The sequence below is a fragment of the Cinclus cinclus genome, chromosome Z, assembly GCF_963662255.1.
Source record: "Cinclus cinclus chromosome Z, bCinCin1.1, whole genome shotgun sequence".
NCBI classification, from domain to species: Eukaryota; Metazoa; Chordata; class Aves; order Passeriformes; family Cinclidae; genus Cinclus; species Cinclus cinclus.
The window spans coordinates 57,713,373-57,736,901 of record NC_085084.1 but is presented as its reverse complement, the minus strand read 5'-3'; the positions used below and the strand labels follow the sequence as shown (position 1 = coordinate 57,736,901).

The 23,529-nt window shown below is 36.1% G+C and overlaps 1 protein-coding gene across 1 annotated transcript in view; it reads right to left on the bottom strand.

Annotated features, from left to right (window-relative positions):
* GLIS3 (GLIS family zinc finger 3) overlaps positions 1-23,529 on the bottom strand; it is a 143,612-nt gene that overhangs the window by 25,018 nt on the left and 95,065 nt on the right. Inside the window, exons 4-5 of the mRNA XM_062513254.1 lie at positions 15,101-15,262; positions 13,863-13,973 (exon numbers count right to left, since the gene is read on the bottom strand). Coding sequence (XP_062369238.1) covers positions 13,863-13,973; positions 15,101-15,262 — 273 coding nt within the window. The remainder of the gene's footprint in view (positions 1-13,862; positions 13,974-15,100; positions 15,263-23,529) is intronic.

The following is a 23,529-nucleotide window of genomic DNA, read 5'->3' as shown; positions in this document are numbered from 1 at the left end:
ATATAAGGAACCAAGTTCCAACCCCCCCTGCCACAGGCATAGACACTAGATTCCACTAGATCAGACTGTTCAGAGCCCCAACCTTGCCTTGAACACCCCAGGGACAGGGCAGATGAAGAAAGAAGAGTAAGAGGACATAATTTTGAATGCAATCATAAAAAGACCCATTGCCACAAGATGACCCATGTGCCACAAAATGCCGATAAACATTCCAATTACTTTTGGTAATATGCACTGCTGCAAAACCATGGCAACTGAGTGGAGAGTTGGTCTTACACATCATAAGCACCTGACCCTGTAGCTGGAGATACTACATAGCCTGAGGTACCTATGCACACACTCTGCGTGCTCGAGGTTCCTTCTCTTAAAAACTCACCCAGTCATTATTAAGTCTGAAGTCACACTATCTCTGTGAGGTGCATTTGTTATTCTAAAATTGTATGAAGGGGGAGAATGGATGGGAAAGAGGGAGAAGGGAATAAATACCCCAACAAATGATTTTGTTTATTATCCATATTTACAGTCTGTTATAAGTACAAACAAAGCTTCTTCCACTTTGGCACACATCATTGTCTGCTATTAACCAGTCACTGTGCTAGGTTTGCTGATATCACTAGTAACATGGCTTTTTCATGAAACTTGGTGCTTGTGAAATTAAATTGTAAAGTTAAATGTCCTCATTCATATCCTCACAGTTATTAATAAGCCTTACGTGAATTTAAATTTCTATGGAAACCAAAGTGACTATAATATGAAAAGTCTGACTTCTATAAAAGAATCAGTGTTCTATCATGCATAATACACAATCACAGAAGTTGCCTGTGTAAAGTTGTCTCAATATTCTTTTTAAGAAACAGATCCATTTTCTATGTCAAATGACACTCACGGATAAAACAGTGAGAAAAACAAGAAAAGGAGAGCTAAGTATTTACACATTAGTTATAAATATTAAGTAATTCTTGTAAAATAGAATAGGCAACCACCTATTTCACAGATTGTTCTAATTTGGACTGTTCAGGAATCTTGCATTCACAAATGCTTTGATGTTTAGAACAAATCTATGTTGACAATCTGTGCTGGCATAAATTTTCTGGCTTTTCAAAACTTATAAAAACCAAGAAAACCTAGGATCATCAACAGAAAAATATAAATAGAGATAGAAACACTGTGAGACAGCTCCGATCTGATTTCTGAGGATAGTTTTTATTTCATGCATTGGCTATTGTTGATTAGTATTTAAAATCACAAGGGCTAGAAATACAATTACAAGGGCTATAAACTTAAACATGCATACATAGGTGTAAATATACACATCACAGCATGTAATATATTAATAAAATGTGTGATTTTAGATTGACAGGGTATGTATTTAATGTACATATGATGAAATATCCTGATCAAGAGGTGGAACTCCACTGACTTGTGCAATAGCAGGTGCACGCTGCTAATTCAAATTTCCATTAAAAAATACTACCACAGGCATTCTATACAAACTTGCTGGGAGTAATTTTAATGTCCCCTGCTGCCAGGAATGCCTGTAATTTGCCCTTTAAGAGTAATTACTTTAAGAGTAATTACTGGAAAGAGGAGAGCAAAGGCTAGAGAAGCCTTCCTTACCCTACTCCTTGAGTAGCAGGACCAGAAATGGGAAAGTTTCCTTCAGCAGAGCCAACCATTAAATGACAGCTGTTTCCCAAACAAGTGACAGCTATAAAACTCTATTTCTTATCATTACAGTTTTCTCTTGACCTAGGCAGTAACAATGCTTTCTACAGTTACTGGTCCCCCTTCCTCTGCCATTTAAAGCTCATCCTCCTAATGTTTTCCCAGATCTTTTCTCTGTAAGGAGGCATACACTGTGGCATTTTTAGAATAAAATAGAGGGCAAAACACAGATTCTGGTTCAAACACAGTTGATCAAGGCATTTCTTTTTCTTGTAAAGACACTGAGAGTAAAAACCCACTCTATCTTAGTCACATATTTCTACATATTTCACAGAAAACTTGTAATTAAAATTTTCAACTGAAAGCAATGTCTTGCATTTTGACAAATGCAGGGAAATTAGGGCTATGATTCTTCTTCAGTATGTCAAGAAACACAGAACAGACAATGAAAAGATGAATGATCTTAAAACAAAGCAAAATCCACTAACTATTCACTACAACGGTAGAATTTTATTTTCAGTTAAAAAAGTTAGAAAGGAGGAATAATTGACCAGCTATGACTGCTGCCATCCATTTCTTGCTCTGTTCTAACAACACTGTATTTCTTTTCAAGCCTGGACTGTAGACTTGCCATTCAAGTGCAAAGGGAAGTTGACACTCTCTTTGACTTCTATATGAATTGTATCCCAGCACTGTGACTCCCAGATCTCCCAGCACTGTGACTGAAATATATCACTTCCCCATGACCATCTTGCTTCTCTCATGATCACTCAGCTGAGCACCAGTACAATCATGCTGGGACTGAAATCCTGGCAATCTGTTTTTAAGAACTGTATGGTTAGAAAGTTACCTCACTGAGTGGTGAAATGAAAAACTGACAAATCTGCCATGCTGAGCACAGCCATTTTCTGTGTGCTGTAATGTAACCTGAACTTATGGCTGGCCAAAGTGCAAGCTAACAATCAATTGCTCTGCTCACTTAAAACTCCCCTGTATTTGATATTTGTTCCAATTAGTAGTTTTTGAATTTAATAGCTCAGTTTTATTGTAAAACTTGTGAAGTTTTGTATTTGGAAATACAGAAGCACTTCCATTATCACAATGTGGTAGGTTTTTTGTAATATATAAGACAAATAATTTTTCAGTCATGGTTTACAACTGTTTTACTTCTGTGTCAATCAGCTAATATTTATCACCTTTCAGAGCAATGGATGGAAATTCTACTCTTTTACATTTTGCACATAAATAAGTAATTACCCAAATTAAATGAAACAAGCAGAAATAATTAGAAAGGAGTAAGATTCTTATTCCTCAGTTTTCAATTCCATTATATTTGAGTTCAAAAGCAGAGGCGTGCTGTTGATTTGATGCATGACCTAATCCCAGAGAAAATGTCTCCTTACAAGAAAATATATTTTTTTTCATATTTCTCTCACCAGTGTGTGGTCTGTCTGAGATCTGCACATTTTTGTACCACCTGGGTAGTTTCTTCAGCACTGCTTCCTGTACAGAAGTCAGACACCATCAAGGAAAACATGGTACGTGTGTTTATGAACACACTTTGTAGGAAAAGAAACAGTATTGCTTGAGAGATGCTAAACCACACTAAATAGTTCAGTAATTTCAAAACCTGCCTGCATGTACTCAGATTAATTTGATTAATTCTTCAGCAAAGTCTAGACTCCTTCAGTCATTCAAACATGCCAGTTATCTCATCAAATCATAGCATTTTAAATCTCACACAAACGTGTGCTTAATATACATGCATGTTGTGCACCTAGTCAAGCATTTATATATGTAAGTGAGACATTAGTATAATCTATTTTTTTAGTGCAGGTTAGATATGTGTCTGCTGCATCTAAAACCAGCAAGAAACCCCCCTTAAATACTGGTATGTTTCATTGACAGGAATATATTTACACTAACTGTAATAGTTCTAGAGATGTATTTTTGTTTTGCGCATAAAGACAAGGAGGAATTTCTGCTATTCACATGGTCTGTGTATTAAGTTTCCTAATGTCAAGTACACAGTAAGTCAGTAGTTTTTACTTACTTTCATTGTCTGTAATTTATGCTGGCATTTTGAAAGCAAAGCATGACCTGTCTATGCAGAGCCACATTTTTATTGTACTAGTTTTTCTGAAGGAGTACACAGAATTTAATATTTACTTGTACAGTTAGAGTAAAATAATGTCCTGTTAGTATCATGACATTAAAAGTACACAGAAGTCACCACCAGAAAAATTTAAGTTCACTATGAAGCAAAGTTGTAAGACAGTATTTACTCATGTTATAGTTTTTCTTGTTAGATACAGATCATCCTTTGATTCACATAGATCAGCTTCAAGGTCCAGCACTTTCTTGCACAGTACTAAACCTTTCTGACAACAGACAGTGACACAGAATCAGTAAAAATTGTCCTAATTCTTGGCTCTGGAGGCTACAGACATCTTGGGGCAAAGAAGCAATGCAGACAGACGGGATTTCTCTGTGCCCTTTGTTTTCAGTGTGTGCAGGACTCCCAGAGAGAAACGTTCTGCTAATTGTCTACCACAGCTTTCAGATATGCTTCTGGGTGAGTGTGTGTGTGTGTGTTCTACTTTTCCCTACTTTAAGACCTAATTTCAATTAAGCACTTGGCCAGAAAAACAATAAAAATCAAGTTAAACTAGCCTACCTGCACAGTAGCGATGTTAGGTTCTATTCAAGTTAGTTATTTTTGCTACTCTCAAAGTTTTACTGTATTGAACATTTGAGTTCAATATAAAAAAGGTTTCCACCTTCATGTTCTAGCATAGATCAGGAAAACATATCAAAAATGTTTTTTACTGTCTTGCATTAAAAATCTAAAGTACCTGAAACCTACACAATTACAAAACTTAGGCAAATTTCAAGTCAAGAAGAAATTCTGATTTTAAAGCAATAGTACAAGAGGAAAACACTATTCATTCTGCTTTTATTATGTGTAGAAAAGAGAGTTTTATTTTGGTTGTTATTACTCTAATTTGAGGAATATTTTGGATTATATCATTACTAAAAGATACAGACCACCAAGAAGACCACTTTAAGGGGAAAAACTGGAGCTGGGACAGATCCGAAAGGAAACTTCAAATTTACAGAAATCTGTAAACAATCAAATCCACCAAACAATCTGAGAACCTTACTTTAAAGAAGGGAAGTACAGTCTGAGTGAGTTTGGTGGCCTTTTTCTAAAATAAACAAAACAGCCACAGTTCTGTTGAAAATTACTATTTTGCTCTACACAACTGGAAAGCACTCATATAGATCTTTGAGCACACACACACACACATATATATATATTACCTCTTTTCCTGTCCCACATCAGGTTGTATCAAATCTGAAATAAATTATACCTGTGACCCTTTCTATTTCATCCTCTTCTTCAGGCAGTTCCAAGAGGCTTGTAGCTGATTTGTTTGTGAACATTAGTCTAATAGCTGGCCTGTTCAATTCAAAAAGCAGGAAAAAACCTACTGTTTCATGCCAGACTGATTTGGGAATATAGTTATTATGATATTGCTAAGCTTCAGTTTTTCCAAGTAAATGCAGCCTGACAAAGAAAACACTTGTACTGCAGAATTATTTGTTTTCCTTTTCTGAATATATATCTGTTTGGCAAATTTTCACTTAATGGGAGGAAAAATGTGTAAAATAAACACATACTTATCCACCAGGTGCTTCATTTAACACAAACATATTTTTCTTCATATTACAGATTACCAAAAATTGCCATGGCAATCTGGAGATAATACCAACAATTGCTAGTATACAGAAACAGGTTTTCAGATTTAATTTTTAAATTTTTCCTTCTTTAACTGAAGCATCCTTTATATTACACTAGCCTTCACTTTAAATATTTGATTCTTTATCTCCACTGGAGCCTAAATGCCCACATGTACCAGGCCATACATGAAAGTACTCTCTTCAAAATAATATCTCAATAGAGACTAGGATTAGAACTGAAAAACTCTACCACTCTACTATCAAGAAGTCAAAATTATTAGCCTTCAGGCATACAATTTTTCTTTTCAAAGCTTCCTCAGGACATCCCTGTACATTTTCATTCACTGTCTGTGAGCTGTCTGTTTAGTGTGCTACATGGTGTGGTACAGACATCAGCCAGATAGGAACTTTCTAACAGTTTTGGTTGTTAGAGAGCAGGCATTCTTTAGTGCAGTGTGCTGGTTACTCAGGGGATCCTTCCTCCAGCTGAGTGCCCTGAGGAGCATCATAAAAACAGAGTGTTTATCTTACACACCAATCACATATTCTTTAGCTATCCCTTATCAGATGTATATCTACTACTTTATTTTACATAGTTGCACCCCTTATCAGAAGTCCTTATAGGTTCTTTGGGGTCTTCTTTGATGGTTTTCCACATCCCATGTCCTTTGTATGTGGCTCGAGCCCTGCTTTTGTGTAAGTGCAATATCATTTTGCATAACTTCTGCTTCATCAGCAGAGCTGAGCTGCCATCCTGCTTGCATTTTGTGTGGCTTCTGTTTGCCTAAATTACATCCTTCATCTATTTCTCCAAGGCTGTGCTGTTCTATTCTCCTTATCAGAGTAAAATGTTGTTCTGTTCTACTGTCCTTATCAAAGCAAGACAATGATATGAAGTGTTGGCTAGGCTAGCACAGCTAACTTTCCAAGTTTTTACTGCCTCTGGTTTACTGCAGGACATTTCTGTGTCAGGCTGGGGTTTTTGTAGTTGTTAAAACTCATCTTACAGAGCAGTCTCACAAAGTGTTGTGCCAGAAAAAGGGCAGAGCTCTGCATCTCAAGGAGGAAACAAATGGGCACTGCAAGTGAGGCCAATATATAACATTGCTTCAGTATTACAGTAGTGAGTATTAGTATAGTAAGGAGGACTCCAAAATCAGTACCTGCCAATGCAGCTGCCCACACCCATATCCAACTGTGTGAAATCACAGAGGAGGTCTCAGCCTGGAACAGGAACATTTGCTGAGGACAGTACTAAAGACTTGAAGGGTATTTGCGCTGGTGTCAGGGTGCTGAACTGCAGCCTCCTGGGCATCCCATGCACAGTTTAAATCTTGCTTGCTCAGACCATGATGATGCTTAAGGAGCATAATGAACAGGACTGTGCATTCAAAGCCCAGACTGAAGTGTGAGAGACTAATGAGAATCACAGAGTTATGGAATCATAGAATCATTTAGGTTGAAAAATACCAGTATCATCACCAAGTCCAAGTGTACACCCAGCACTTCCAAGTCCACCCATAGACTCTCTTTACCAGGCTACTAAAAGAAAGATTCCTGTTCTGTCAAGACTATGCTCATGCATATGCTGTGGCAGGGAAGTGAAGACAAAGAAATAGAGAAAAGGATATAGTTTGATATCAAAAATGGACCTGAAGAACATGAAATGCTATGAGCATGAACTGACAGCTGTTTACAGAATTTTGAGACAATCTGGATTTCTTTTTCCTGCCATGGGTGTAAATGTAATGAAGGTGACAGCACTTATTCTTTCTTATGCACTTTTCAACATGTCACACTGCCAGAGCTCACAGGAGTATAAGCTCAGGACAGAAACCAGGAAGGAATCAATACACAGAATAACAAACACTAACCCATAAGTAAAATGAAGTAACAATCTCCTGGTTATGAAACTGCCACAGCTGTCAGAACACCATGAAAACCCCTGGGGGTATATCACCTTTTCCTTATCCCTGGTGAACAAATTTTAAATGTAGAGCAGGCAAAGCATATCCCCCACAGTGGATCTTCCTAGAGAGGCATGCCTTGTGCACCCCACTACAGCACACACACTGCTGCTGGTGGGGCACAGGGCAGTCACCACAGCCAGTGCTACACTGCTTTCACAACCTGTTTTCCTGGGTCTCACTGGCCACACTCAAAAGAACTGGTCATTCTGAATCTCAAAAGTTTTCCAACACATTGTATGATTAAATTCCTTAAACACTGCTGCCCATTCGTAATCCCTTTCTACAAACGTGCCTTTCATGAAAAATTGTTGAACGCCATGGTGTCTGATTCATATTTCATTCTGGAGACAGGAAGCAAAGGGATTAAACTTGGGGATTAAAACACTTACTCCTTACTGCATTTTCTTCTGCAGAATAGTTTCTTAGTTGCCATGGGCACTGCTCACTGTCCCTGTGGCCCTGAATGCACTTCTTTTTGCATTAGTGACATCTTTTAAGTGGACTTTATAGAGAACAAATGAGGAAAAATATCCTTATTTTCAACTGCTCTCAAAGCAAGAAAATAGATTTGCTTCTCTTTCAACCCATTCTCTCCCATTTGCAGTTTAAACAGTGAAATCTGAACTAAGAGTCTCAATAAGGTTAAGCAAAAACTGAAAGACATAGAAACCACTTACCTCATATGGTAGTATGTTTGCTCCCCATGAGGAAGGTGTTCACAAACAGAGCAACTCCTCCAGATTAATATAGTCACATAATGGAGACTGTCACTGGTAATTAGCTTAGTGCCTGGATGACCTTCTGAAACCCCAGTGATGTAATGATCTAACCCTCCTCAGTTCCCTCCTTCCTCATCAATTAAACATTCTGAATTAGAAAAAAAATTTTAAAAATAATTTCTTTCATGTAAGAAACAGAATAAGCACTGCATTTCTTGAGTTGCAAAAAAAGCTTTGTTCAAATACTGAGAAAGAAAGGAAAGAAAAAACCTGGAAACCCATCATGAAATTAACAAGCAAAGGGTACTAGCTAAAATAAATAATCCCTAGACACTGTTTCCTTCTCATGTTATTCACAAAATCTAAAGACTGGTATAAAATTTTGGTTTTTCTAGAATCTTTAAAAAAACTGGTAGCTTCATCAGTTGTGTGGTAAAATCAATATGTAGTCTCAATAAATAGCCTGTTTCTGCTGTACTGTAAGGGTATTAAAAAGTGAACCATCAAGAGGTATGTAGCTCTGTAAGAGCCAAGAGGTCTGTATTACTCTGCTTAGGGAATGGAGTATTTGTTGACATAGCCCACATAACAGAAAGCCAGACAATCTCTCAAAACTTACAGAACAAGATGGCTTCTGTAAAGTTCAGGTGGGAGCCCTCATCAAGATCAGCAGAAGCCACTCGGAAAGGGAATGCCAGTAATTGCTTTGGCCAGACCATTTATATCCTTGTGCCACTGTTTTCAGTGTGCTCCACACCTAGTGTGGACTGTCTGCTCTACTATTAGCCTCTGCTACAGTCTGGAGTAGGAGAGGATCTGGCTGTCATACTGCCTGCTTCATCTCAGCAGTGCAGTCTGTCACAATTTTTCTTATTGTAATCACAAATAATATTCTGAAAACTACCTACCACTGCTAGCTGATCAATCTTGGAAGAGCAACAAATGTAACAAGGGAGAAATCATGCATAAATAGCATCAGAGAGAGAAATTCTGATTGCCTTCTGTGCTTTATTCTTGCACAGCAAAATAACACCTGAAAAAACCTCCTTTCAGTCAGATATCACAGGAACAAATGATAGAAGCATTCCATCATGATTGAGATAACGTTTTGCTAACTTCCCAAAAGTGACTGTTCAGCCATCATTTTACAGCTGACCAATCTGTATGAAAAAGAAAGTTTATCAGGCAGAAATAATTGAGTCTTGAAACCCTGCACATAACCCTCATCTTCTTTGGTCTCACCACTCCCTCCATTCCTTAGTGATTTGGCACATATACCATATAAACTGCAATTTTTAAAAATCCCCATCATGTCTAGATAACTTTCAGAAATATCCTTTGGACTGCCTTTCCTGAAGCTATGCCTCTATTATATTTGATTTCTGGCAGAGAGAGTACAAAAATTTTTGTCCCTGGAAAAAAACAGAAAAATAAATATAGTTCTTGTGTTAGGCCAAGACTAAGTCATAACCTAGGAGTATCAGTGATGCATCTGCTGAGGTGTTAACCTATCTGGTCAGTTGAACCCTTGTGTGGGCTCCTCCAGACCCATTTGAATGATCTAAGATGGTTTACAGGACCAACAGCTTTTAGAGGCAGTTGTCAGGCAAGCATTCAGTACCTCAAACCTTGTGTAAATAATATATATGACCCTTAAATAATTTTAATAAAAAGACCAAAGAAATGATCTGGTCAATATTGGAACTGCCAAGGAATCAAAGGCTGGTCAGCTGAATGAGGAAATTATTTGGTATTAGTCATCATTCAATTCGAAGTCCAGACTAAGGCTTTTGCATTCTCTTTAGCTTGTCTTGCTTATGTTAACTGTTCAAATTATCTCTTCCTTTTTTTCACAAAGATGGAGCTAATTACTTTTTAAATAATAATAATAATAATAATAATAATTTATTATTGTATTATAATATAATAAAAATAACAAATAAATCTTTAATTATTTAACATTATTTTAATTAAATATAAACAGTCTTTTAAATCTTTGTCAATTTTGGTTTTTTTGGAAGGACAAATAGACTTAAAGTACTATTATATATGACAATATTTACTGGTATGGATAAAATTAAAACTATCTAAAAGCATATCTACTGCATTGTTCAGATGATAAGGTCAATGTTACTGACTGATCTTGTTTTTGCCAAACATCTGCACAAAATCAGAACAATCTTCTGTCCTCTTAAAATTATCCCTTATCTGTTTGACAGTGTACTTTTAAAAGAGAAAACCTTTAAAAAAGGCAATAGACATTGCAAGAATTCATTACAAGATCTACAAATCCAGTGGAGATTCCATTCCATTCCATTCCATTCCATTCCATTCCATTCCATTCCATTCCATTCCATTCCATTCCATTCCATTCCATTCCATTCCATTCCATTCCATTCCCAGTGGGAATTGCACTGAAGTATTTGAAAGTGAATTAAATACTTTCTTTAGATTTACAAATACTGATTTCTTCAGCATGACTGCTACAGAAGTAGCAAATTACTTTTCATGGTACACTTGAATGGAAAAGACAATGATCTCATGTTTGTACAAGGCTGACTGCTATCTTACCCGACAAATGGATCTTCATGATGACCATAATAGTGGTATTGACCTTCTATACAGGCTTCAAACCACTGGGTCTCTCTTGCAAAGAAGGCTGGGGAGATGGGCCTGCTCACCTTGAGAAGAGATGACTGAGAGGGGACCTCATCAATGCCTGCAAGTCTCTGAAGGGAGGATGTCAGAGGCTTTTCTCAGCAGTGTCAGGCAATAGGACAAGAGGCAACAGGCAGAAACTGAGGCACAGAAAATTGCACCTGAACACGAGGAAGAACTGCTTCACTGCAAGTGTGAGTGAACTCTGGAACAGATTGCCCAGAGAGGTTGTGGAGTCTCTCTCATTGGGGATATTCAAAAACTGTCACACAATCCTGTGCAGTGTGCTCTGGGATGCTCAGAGCAGGGAGGTTGGACCAGATGACCCCTGTGATCCCTTCCAACCTGACCCATATTGTGGTTATGTGCTCTAAAAACACAGGATCTGGATTTTGTTAATGCCATGGACGTGATAATGAGTACAATGATATGAATGATATGAGTAGAACAGAACAGCATTTACTCCTACCAAGGACAGTAGAACAAAACAGCACAGCCTTGGAGAAACAGATAAAGGATGTAACTTAGGCAAATAGAACCCATACAAAATGCAAGCAGAACGCCAGCCCTGCTCTGCAAGGCTGACATAGCAGAAGTAATGCAAAAAATGATACTGCACTTACTCAAGAGCAGGGGTCAAGGAACAGGTACCTAAAAAGGACATGGGACATTGAAGACAGACCCCAAGGAACCTGTATTGACTTGATAAGGGGTGAGATTATGTAAAATGAAATAAAACTGGATGTATATCCAGTCAGAGGGGATATCTAATGAATCAGAGATCATTTTTGTGTAATAAACACTGTTTACTCAACACTTGGGCATTCTATTGGAGACAGTATCCTCTGAGTGACTGGCACACTGCACTAAAGAATCCCTGCTCTCTAATACCCACCATGTTAGAAAGTTTCTATCTAAAAGCCATGTTAGAAAGTTTCTCTCTGGTTGACTGTAGTATCCATGACAGTGTTCCATAATTTCATTTTCATTATCTTCAATAAAAAGACTTACAAACTTAAAGAGCTATGGATTCTTGATTTTGAATACAATGCCATCAGTTCACAGATTAAAGATATTTGTGCTTTACTGATATCAAAAAACTGCAGCCAACTGAAAATAGGCTTACTTGTCTAGTCAGCTTACAAAAAAATCTTGTAAATTGTTGTCCTTTCAAAGCCGAAATGAGAACAAGATTAAAAAGAGAACACATTTCAAAAGTAATTGTAGTTGAGGGGCATGCTGTACCTTAACATTCCTCTCAACATCACTTTAATCTCTTATTTTGGGAACTGACTAATTTTCTTTCACTGACTTCCTAGCTTAGAATAAACCTCATCTATCTTCCCAATGGAAAGATGAAATCCTGTCAGAGTCAGCAATTTTTGCTTTTAAAAATATGACAGTAAACACTGCTTTTCACCCCACCAAAATATTTTAAAATTACAGACTGAGAATATTATGATGTGTAGAGATTATAAGCTTAAAATGTTTTACTATAAATTTTCAGCATCTGTTCCCAGATATCTACATGCTATTTGTGTACATGTTTGCCCTCATTTCTATGAAGAATTTTTCAAATTACACAAAGGTGATTAAAGCAGGCATGACTATCTTTACTCTCTCATGGGCCTGCTTCTGTTTGAAGACTAAATGAAATTTTATTGTACAATCCATTAAATTACATTTACTAAATGCATTTGTGCTTGGATTTTCTTGGTATATAGGATTTCATGTCATTACCTGGCGGGATTCCCAGTTCAATGTATTTAGTGGATAACTAGGGCTTGGGAAGTGAAGGGGAACAGTGGCTGCATTACAGATTTGCAGAAAAGGAATTTTGCCATATATGGTAAATCACAGACACACATCAACAGAAGTTGCTTAAAAAAACTGAGAGATGGAAATTTACCTATATCCCCTTGCATAATCCCATCTTTGAGACCCAAGGAAAGAGTCAAATCTTCGAAGAAACATCTACAGAATCCAGGGTGAAGACTCAATGTAAATATCAGCACAGTACCTAAGATTTCACTTCTGTGAATATATTTCATCCTGATATTTAAGTCTATGCAACATCAAAGACACATTTGCAGGTACAGTCCTGGAGAGCCAGGAACTTAAGATGCCACAATAATGTCACCTGGTATGCAGGGGGAGGTTAAAGGAAGGATTAAAACCAGTCAGGCACGATATATTAAAGGAATCCATGACTAACAGGGTGTGACAGCAAAGGGTTTCATTCTTTTCAACAGAAAAGATCCCTAGGGTTTGAAGTATTAGTCCACTGTGCCTTTATCACCTTGGAATTTTTATGGTTATTTTTGATGAATTCACATTTTTGTAATAACCTTTTTGGTATTAAGCCAGTTTTCACTTTTAATTAAATCCATAAATAACCTTAGTTCTTCATTAAAAGGTTTGTTGTTCTTATTTTTTTGTTATTATTACTGTCAGGAAATATTTCAAATACCAAAGTATAATGTTAGTCAGTAATTATAACTTCACAAAGGTCCAGCAACTGTCTGTGTTGTACCTCATAAACATTATGCCAGTGATTAAAAGGCGATATGATGAAAAATGCTACAAGAAAAAAATTCCTTTAGGTCACAGCTCTTTAGAGATGCACTTATACATATAAACAGTTGATGACTCATGGACTTGACATCCACAGGGAATCAGCACTGTGAAATATCTTGGCATTATTGGAAGTACCTGGAATATGGAAACGCAATTTAGAGCTTAGTCCCACAAAACCTATCCTTCTATGTGAGACTGGCCAGTATTTTGCAATTCTGTGTATTTGCCAAGTGGCAGAATTCGAAACAAAGCATTTCTGTTTGCAAAAGTTATTTTTATTTGCCTTGTTGTGTGCCTTTAGTGATTAACCATCACATCAGAAAACATAAAGCATTAAATCAGGCAGCCCCATTAAGTCAAAAATGAACTTACCTATATATGAACCACATCAATCTATAATTTGCTCTTTTTTCTAATTTAATGTCCAAAATCAACCCAAGTATTTGAAGATGCATTGAAACATCTAATATTTTATAACACTGATTTCTTCACATAAACTTTACGCCGGTCAAGAAAGCAGAAAAATTACCTTTTTCCTGACTTGTTGATCTTTGGAAGAATGAGCTTTCACATGTTTTCTCAGGGAACTTGGATCTGTGTATCGCTTAGTACATCCTGGAATCTCACATGCATAAGGTTTCTAAATTAAAAAGAAAAAGGATAATGCTACTGTTATATCACAGATTATTTTAATTCAAGAGAATCCTTTTTTTGAACCTTAGGATGCTGCAAACCACATTACTACAGAACAAAAACATTGTACATTATTACAAGCAGAACGCTTGACAATTTGTTAGAAAAGGAAAGGATGAAGCAAAGCTTTAAAGGAAGACAAACAAAAGGAAAGCTTTAATTTATAGCAGCATTCATGATTACCTTTTTTTTTCTTAGTAGTACAGTGAATATTGCTAGATATACTTACAATTCTTCCACCCACAGAGCAATCTTTGACTTAATCAAAAATTACAGTCTTTAGTGAATCAGATAAAGAAACAGCAGTAAAGGCCCAGAAAGACTGTTTAGGATTACAGAAGGATCTGCTTCAGAAAAAGAGAACAAGAAAAAGTGTTAGTTTTCTATATTACAAAGAAGGGAAGCAAAAACCCAATCAAGCATTGAATACTGAAGTTCAGAGGTATTACACACAAAAAAATAATTATGCATTTTAATGTCAAGTACTTACTGACCAACTCCTCCAGTTCACATTCTCTAATAATACATCATTTTAGAAAAACACCTGTAAAACATCCTGTTATATCCTTATAGTTTTCTGAAAAGAATGCCTAATAAACTCTGACTCATATAAATACCTCACCTTGGCTGTTCTATCTGTCTGTCTCCCCTGAAGACTTGTGGGTGCACTAAGTATATTATTTATTTACTTAAATATATTTATATTTATTAAATATATTTTATATATTTAATATACAATATATATAATATTTATATTATATTTACACTTTTCTATATTTATATGGTGTATTTTATACTAATGCTAAGCAGAAAATGAACATTAGGTCCAACTACTTTCTGAAAGTAGCTATTCAGCAATTTATCCACTTACATTTTACAAAGAATTGCTGAAAAAACCTTGTACACATTACTAACTTGCCAACCAGAGCACTGACTACTCAAAATGGGTGATTTATTTCTTTTAACGGCCATTTAATTCAAATGGCACTGTTGTAATTGTATTTCCTCAAGCTGGAGGAAAGGAGCAGATGGTCTAATGCACAGGGGACTGCAAAGGGACCGCCGTGTCCTTACGGTGTCCAAGTGTGTCCTCTGGTGCTTGGCGCGGTCGCTGGAGTTGCTGAACGCTTTCTGGCAGCCAGGGTGCTGGCAAAGGTACGGCTTCTCACCCGTGTGGCTCCTTAAGTGAATCTTGAGGTTTTCTAGTCTGGAAAAGGCTTTCTTGCAACCCTCAAACTGGAAAAGAGAAAGAAATCGTTTGAAAGGAAAAGCCCACACAGTAATCTGCAGCAGCAAACACCCAACAGAAGGGTAAAAGGGTGTGCAGAGACTTCCAGCCTGCTACGGCTGGGTAGCTCTGCAGGACCTGGCTTCCCAATGTGGGTGTTGCTGCAGAGTTCAAACCATTTATACTGTAAAAAAATGTACCTATCCTTCCTGCATACAGCTGAATTAGGAGAGTATGTCCTACATTCTGCAGATGGCACACTGAGACCCAAAGGGACCAACCAGCTGAGAGTGCAGCACCTGTCTGGGAAACACAGCACTAGCTGATTCTCCTCCCTGTAGCACACAGAGAGCAAAGTGGTCACTGTGAGGTTCCCAAGACCTCTGCTAACTATCCCTGTCTCAGCTTCAGACTTCTGTGGATATTAGGAACTGAGCCTAACAGAGGCATCTCTCAGTACCAACCCAACCTAAAGAGCAACAGCAAAGACATGCAGGGAAATTTCAGTCTGCTCTGCCTTTCTAATGGTGATACAAAAAGTGAAATGACTTAGTAAATATATTTTTACCTTTCTGCCATAGCTAAATGTATGAAGTACTGAAAAGAATGCAAGCCTGTCAAAATAGGATGTAATTTCTATGGGGAACCAATAATCATGTGGCATAGTACTTCTGTACCCAATCAAGTACTGCATCGGAGGGAGAAATCTATGCTTATATGAACAGAAAACAAGTTTTTCATCCATCATGCTCTCACAGTATACTGTAACCTAAGGGAAACTAAAAGATCCCTTCTATTTGGCACCAGCATTTTTATATACACTTGATTTCAATTAGACCTAAATATTTGTGAATATCAGAAGTATAGGCTTTCTAAAATTCTATCAGTCAGGATCAATTAATTACATTAGTTTCAGCTGCTACATATCCCACTATCCAACATCCATCTAAAGGTTCTGATGCATAACAAACTGCTAGTTTGTGTTTCTTGCATGCTTGCAAAAATGATAATTCTGTAGCAGAGATATCAAACGTTTCTAAAGCTAACACAAAAATTTCCATCATTTCACTACCTATTAATTTTATTCACTTGAAAAGAAACGGGCCATTTTACACTGGTGTCAGAATGACACAACTAAATTTTATAATATATTATGAAGTGCATGTATGTTTACAAAAGCACAAGTAGGAAAACTGACATAATTATGGTCATAAATAGCATGCCTTTCTTACAAATCTGTAACATTTTCAAAAAGAAGAGAAAAAATATATAAAATCTGTATCACTTGATTTTAAGCACATCTTTTGGATTACTGCAAAAAAAAATTCACAAGTTCAAAGAATAAAGTATAAAACACATTAATTACAGTAATTAAAGTATAAAACACATTTTAACATATAAATGAATTAAAGTATAAAACACATATATTACCTATAAACCAGAAGTATTAAACTTAAGAAATTAAAGCTTGATATAGAGGATGAATTATGCCTGCTACACCATAATTGCAATTTATCTTTCTTACATATGCACTTCAGAAAATGTCTCAACCCATGAAACCTTTTATTTATATTCTATCCCTTTATCCAAACCAAACCAGTGTTTTTCAGATTATCTAGTTTTTATCACTGAACATTAACTTATGCTTGTATAGTGTTGCCTTTATGTTCACAGAGTGCAAGTGTAAAATATTTTTACTCTTAAGGATATATTTTTAGAAAATAGTACAGGATAAAAAAAATACACCAATATATCTTAAAACTGCCCTGATAAAAATATCACATTTTTCTAGGAAAAAGTAAAGATTGGAGACAGCACAAAAACATGAGAGGTGAAAAACTGATATAATAAATTAATCACAAAAGTGATACAATTACAGAAGTGGGCTGGAAGGGATCCAAAGGATCATTTAGTTCCAGCTCCCCTGCCATGAGTACATAGTCCTGCTGAAACAGGCTGCTCAATGCTCCATCCAGCCTTGGCTTGAACACTTCCAGGGATGAGACAACTTCTCTGGGCAACCTGTGCCACTGTCTCACCACCCTCACAATAATAAATTTCTTTCTAACATCTAATATAAATGTACTCTTTCAGTTTTAAGACTTCAAAAATTACTTTCATAAAAGCAAAATAATTCAAGAACACCTCTGTTAAAATCAGACAGGTATTTACTGATTAGCCTTATACAGACAAGTTATTATTTTGTAATAACATCATGAAAAAACAACCATACATCCTAAAGACTGTAACTATGCTTTACATAAGAATAATTGCAATACCTCAAGAAGCCATTAATTTTGTAGGGTAAAACTCAACCAGTGAAGAAATTGTAGAAGCATGACTCTGTTTTGTTTATTTTGCAGCTTATTCAACTGAATTTTAAAGTATGCAAATGAACTTAAACATGCAAATAATTGTTTATATGGCTGTAAAAGTACCATTAATTTTAAATAGGAAAAATTGCTTACGTAAGCAGAACTGGGGAATCTTAATATACAAGTTTAAAAATTATTATTTCTGAGGGCTTCTGCATTGCTGAGCATAAATTGGAAGAAAAGATAGTTCTCTCTTCCCTCCACAGCTTCAAATTACTGTCTGGCATATTCACAAGGCAATATATAGTTTTGTGTTGCTGGAAATGTCATTCCAGCAAAACAGTCTACAAGCCTGTATTATTAAAAAGACCATCTTTACTCAACAGTTAGTGAATGTTTCTTCTATAAATCTTAAAGCCGTAGAAATCTCTGATACTTAAGATAAAAGGAATTGAAAAGATACTCTTTTCATCAACACAGAACATTTCAGTGGAAAATTTCAGTGGAAGTATCATGACAAGACATGATCACTTATGGGGGAAAAAGGTCAGGTAGTTGATAGATGTTTTTGAAATGGAACTCATAATTTTCTAAGATATCAACTGTTGTAGTCACTTAAGTATATGGCATACCTTTAGCATTCTGAATATGTTTAACAGTCCTAAACATATGCTGATTAAACCAGATATTTTGCAAGTCTTATGTGAAGTTAAACGTGCAATGTTTTCTTAAACTGCAGTACAGAAATCAGTTACTGAGCTTTATTTTTAGTGCTGCATGCAAACTGAAACCATTTAAGTAGCTCATACAGAAAATTTCCTCTGTGTACTTCTTAAAGTTCTTTTTAAAATACATTCATGTTTACTTTCTCCTTTTATAAGGACAATTATGAAAAGCAAGAAACAATATATTTACAGGGAAAGGTAATATGTCAACAGAAAAATGTCAACAGAAAGAAAAAAGCAGTGTTATGACTTTAAAACATTTGTGCTCTCGTGAGTTAACTGTTCATCCTTGTTTACACAGAGATGATATTCAGCACACCAGGCAACTCACCTGTAAAATGACAATGTAATTTCATAAGTTATATAAAAAAAAATATATGCAACATGCAAAGCCCTGCTGGATGAACCATGCATTTCTGAGTCCTGACTGGAATTCATGACAAAATATATTTAGACTCCTGAACTATAGAACAGTAAGGTAATACCTGTGTGAATACTTCAGTATCCATAGCAGACAGTCAGTGACTAAGTGACTAAGAAATTAGTCAGTTTTCTTTGCAAAAGGAATTGTTCTGATTATCTCAGTTGATCACTAGTATTGCAAGGATTGAAGTACTTGTTCTGGCAGACATCTGTCTGAGCTCTGATCCATTCACTGAAAAGCATGTAGTCTTCATATAAAAGTCAAACACAGCCAGCCTAGCTTCTTAATCCAGTATTTAATATTATCTGGTATTAAATATATTCATGTTTTCCCGTCTGAATTGGCTTTGCTTCAGCACCCAGGCAGTGTATTTTCTTTTGTCATTTTTCTGCTGTATTTACATTATAAGTAATGTAAAAAGTAACTTTTTTGATTCTAGTTATTTTCTGTTATCAAGTAATCTAACATTCTCCCAAACAATTTATACACATCAAAAGTATTTGCCTTTTCACTATATGCAATATTTTCTCAGACTTACTTCAAAATTTAATCGAAACCTCAAAAAACCAAAATTAAATTAACTGCTTTTAGAAATATTGACACCTGATCAATATTTGATTTAATAGAAATGTGCAATCTGGTATACAACATAATGTTACTGTCCTCAAGTTTGGGTTTTTTGTATCTTTTTTCATCTGAACCAGTTACAAAGTGATCCACAATTATTTCTAAGCACCACTGTATGTGGCAAAGGACAATCATTTATTTTTTTGAAGTGTGAAGGATTGTCATGTGTGAAAAAATATTTATGGGATATTATAATGAATACATTTCATTATATGTTCCTCATCTTGTCTGTCTCTAAGCTTACTAGGAGGGGGTGGTTTTCCTTTTTAAATTTTACTTTGCTAAGCATTAGCCTGCCTATAACCATTAAATTGCAGCAGCTGGCTTTCTGTGTACAAGAGCTAGCTATTTCCCACACAAAATCTCAATAACAAACCTAGATTCTTCAGGGACAGAATATATTTTTTCTTCAATAAAACAGAATACATGTCTTAGGAAAGAAGCAGAAGAGACTGAGAGCCCCTCAAAAGGCTGTGATACAGGGTAACACATGAACTGCATTCAATTGATCTGAGAAAGTTAGATATGGCATGTGCTCGACAGAAAGGAGAAAAACTCTTCAAATTTCTGCCAATCTGACCTGGGAGAAATCAACCCAACCCTAAGTACACATAGAGGATGAATTAACCAAGCAGTTCAAATGCATGCCCGGAGTTGCAAAACACCAGCTCATATGTCTTAGGAATCTGTTCAGTCATGGGGAATCTTTCATGATGCAAAATGAGGAGAAAAATGTGCACCCAGAAACCCTTCTAGTGAAATTTGGTACAAAAAACTTAAAATCAGAGCACCATGGATTTTTTTAGGTTGGAAAAGACCCCTCAGATTGAGTCCAACCATCAGATCGAGCCCAACCACTACCCCAGCTCTGCCAAGTCCACCACTAAACCATGTCACCAAGCACCACATCTAAAGGTCTTCTTAGTATCTACAGGGATGGTGACTCTGCTGCTTACATGAACAATCTCTTCCAATGCTTGACAACGCTTTCAGTGAAGAACTTTCCGCTAATATCCAATCTAATCCTTCCCTGGCACAACTTGGAAGTTATTTTCTTTCATCCTAGCACTTGTTACTTGGAAGAAGAGAGGGACACCCACCCCAGAGCACTGTACTGACTAATGTATATATTGATCCATACCCAGTTACAACAGCAAATTGCTGTCTGAGATTGGCTTGACAAGCTGCTTGACTTGCTTACTTTTGTAATATTCATAAACTGACCCTACGCATGACAAGTAAAAGTTCTAAATATTAAAATTTGAAGGGAGATATCTTAATAGAAATACAAGCCATTCCTAGATTTTAGGAAATCCTGTAATACATGAATACCTATGTGCAAATGGAAGGAATGGTATTCATAAAAAATGTCCAGGAAAAAAAATAAATCTAGAGTAGCATATACATAAGGTCCTAAAATAAACATTTGAATTATTCAATATTCATGCAGCATTTTTTAAGATTCATTAGCAGCTAAAAGGCACATTAATTATTTAACAATGTCCATCTGTCAAATAATTTTGAATGCTTTGAAATGCTGACCAGGTAGGCTCTTCTGTGTCAGCACCAAGGCGAGTGGCATGACAAGGACAAGGTATCTCTTTGCAGCTGTGTATTTATCACACAAACAGATGTAAAAGCTGTTCCTTACATGGCTTTCAAACAAAAACAATGTATTTCAAGCATTAATTAATAGTCTTGTAACCATTTTTCTTTTTCAACAGTATTAGCAAGGTGCTGCTCTACAAAAGATGTGTTTGCAAAAACATGAGAGTCAGACCTCATATGAAAACCTTTTAAATAGCTTTTTATACCCCTAGACTCTCCAGCCTGGCAATCTTGTGGATGACACATAATTAGTGTCAGACATCATTCAAACTGCTAACATCAGGTGCTCTCTGACAAGGAGGCTGCAGTCACAGCTGAGATTTAAAGGTCCAGGTTCATCTAGTGCAAAGTAAGTGCTGTGCTTTTAACCCTTGAAGTGTTTAAATGGGGGAAAATGTAGCATTCAGAGCAGCACTTCACCTTAGTGCCTATCTGAACAGAACACATTTTCTAATGTGGTGGCTGAATGCTTTTGTGAATGCACTAGCTTATATAAGGTCATATATTTTCCTCAAAAGTGTCCAAAGGCTGGCATTTATTTTTTGCTTTTATAGTTAGGCTGATGAAATTATACAATGTCTTGGAATTTATTGTTCCAGTAAATAATGACAGATTATGTTTATATGTGTTACATAGATTATAGCAGGTATTTCTTTGCCCAGTCTTTCAATGACAATTTGGTCCAGAGGTAAATAGTCTCTTTTTCATTCCTCTGAAATAGAAAGTTCCCTTCACCACAGTATCCTCCCTTCATGTTTTTTTCTGGCAGATTCCTTAAAATTTTATGATCCAGCATGCATAAATATAAATGCAAGCAGAAGATAATTACAGACCATGACAAAATCTAAAATAATTTGTTATTTAGCTTCACTGAACTTCCTACCTTAAGTTAAAAGGCTTATTATACTCAATAGAATAAAGTTCATACTATTAGAGAGATGTAAGACTTATGGGACTAGTCAGTAGGTACAGCTATAGGGCTCATATTTTAAGATCTTATGACTAAGAAGCACATAATGTCTTTTTTTTTATGTGTGTCTGGATTGAACAAGATTAATAGACTGTATCCTAATCTGACTTCAGTTTTCCAATACATCCATCTCTTTGGGTATTTTTAAGTAAGAAGATACACATGCTACTATACAGGCAATGAAATCAATGGAAAAGAGGATATATCAATACAGAGCAAAAATCTACACATCAGTTCACATGGGAAACTGAACCAGGCTACTTTTTCAGACAGATGTACATCGAAAGGTTAGGTTCTTGCATCCCCTTTGAACAATCCTCATGTGTTTTGGTCACACTGTACACGCTTGATTATTATTGTATATAGACAGATTACTTGAGTGTCTCAATAAAATTTGCTTTTAATCTCCTTTCCAGGGAGACTGGTATTCTGATGTCAGTTCTGTTAGGACAGTGGACAAAGCATGGCATCACATTGCAGTACAGGAAGAGGTATATGAGTAAGTAACTGTCCCTGCCCACCACACTATTTCACTGCAAAACTCTCCTTACAGAAGTTTTTTTTTATTCCTGTGTTTTTTATAAACGTAGCATGCTCCTTTTTTTCTTTTCATATTAGATCTCCAGAGGTCTTCATGCTTTTCATGTTCTAGAGATGTGTGGCACAATGTAACTTTATTTTCTAGGTAACACCATGCCTAAGGACAAAAATACCTCAGTTGAAATTAAGCACATTGCAATGAATGTTATTTATCCCTGAAATAATGGTGTCAAGAGATTCATTCACCATGGTAATGTCTCTTGTTTTCATCAGTCTTAGTAAGCATGGCCATTTCAGCCTCAGAAGCTATTTCTGTTGCTGTAGAGAAGGTAAATATTATGACAAGTCCCTTCAAAAGAAACTATTACTGAATATATCAGCTGCTACTGATTAAAAAACCATATGGTACGGAAACTATTAGAAGAAAAATGAACATTTTGGGAATTCTTTCTTTTCTTCCTTTTAGAAGACCATGATTGCATTTTATTTTTTTTACTAGTTTTACTCCTTTCGTTCTCTTCCTCTTTGGCTTTTCTAAAAGGTTGTCTTTGAGTCTCAAGTAACTGAAGCTATCTGTAATCATGAAGTTTTCTCTACTGAAAGTTGTTCACTGCTAAGGCAGCTGCTATTATGGTCAAGCCCAAGAGTAGTCCTAAGCATTTGAATACTTCTTCCTTCTTGTAGACACACAAGAACTAAACAACCTTTTCTCAAGTAAAAAGACCCAGTTATTTCCTTTCAGGTATTTGAAAAGACATATGCAGAAATACCATCTTCAAAAAAAAAAAAAAAAAAGCAAATGCTACATCTCACTTCTGTAGTTCTGTTCTCTACACATTTTCATGCCAGAGTTACACTATAAATTGCGATCATAGGCGTTCATATATGGAGATGAGTAGTGTAAATCACATTCTCATCAGGAACATTCTGTTGTTTTAGAATTTGCTCTTCATTAATTTCACAAAGGACTAAAATCTGATCTCTATTATGCTAGGGGAAAAAAGGAATAAATAGCCAGGAAAGCTCTGAAACCAGGAAGTAGAAATGGGAAAGAAACTGTTTTGAG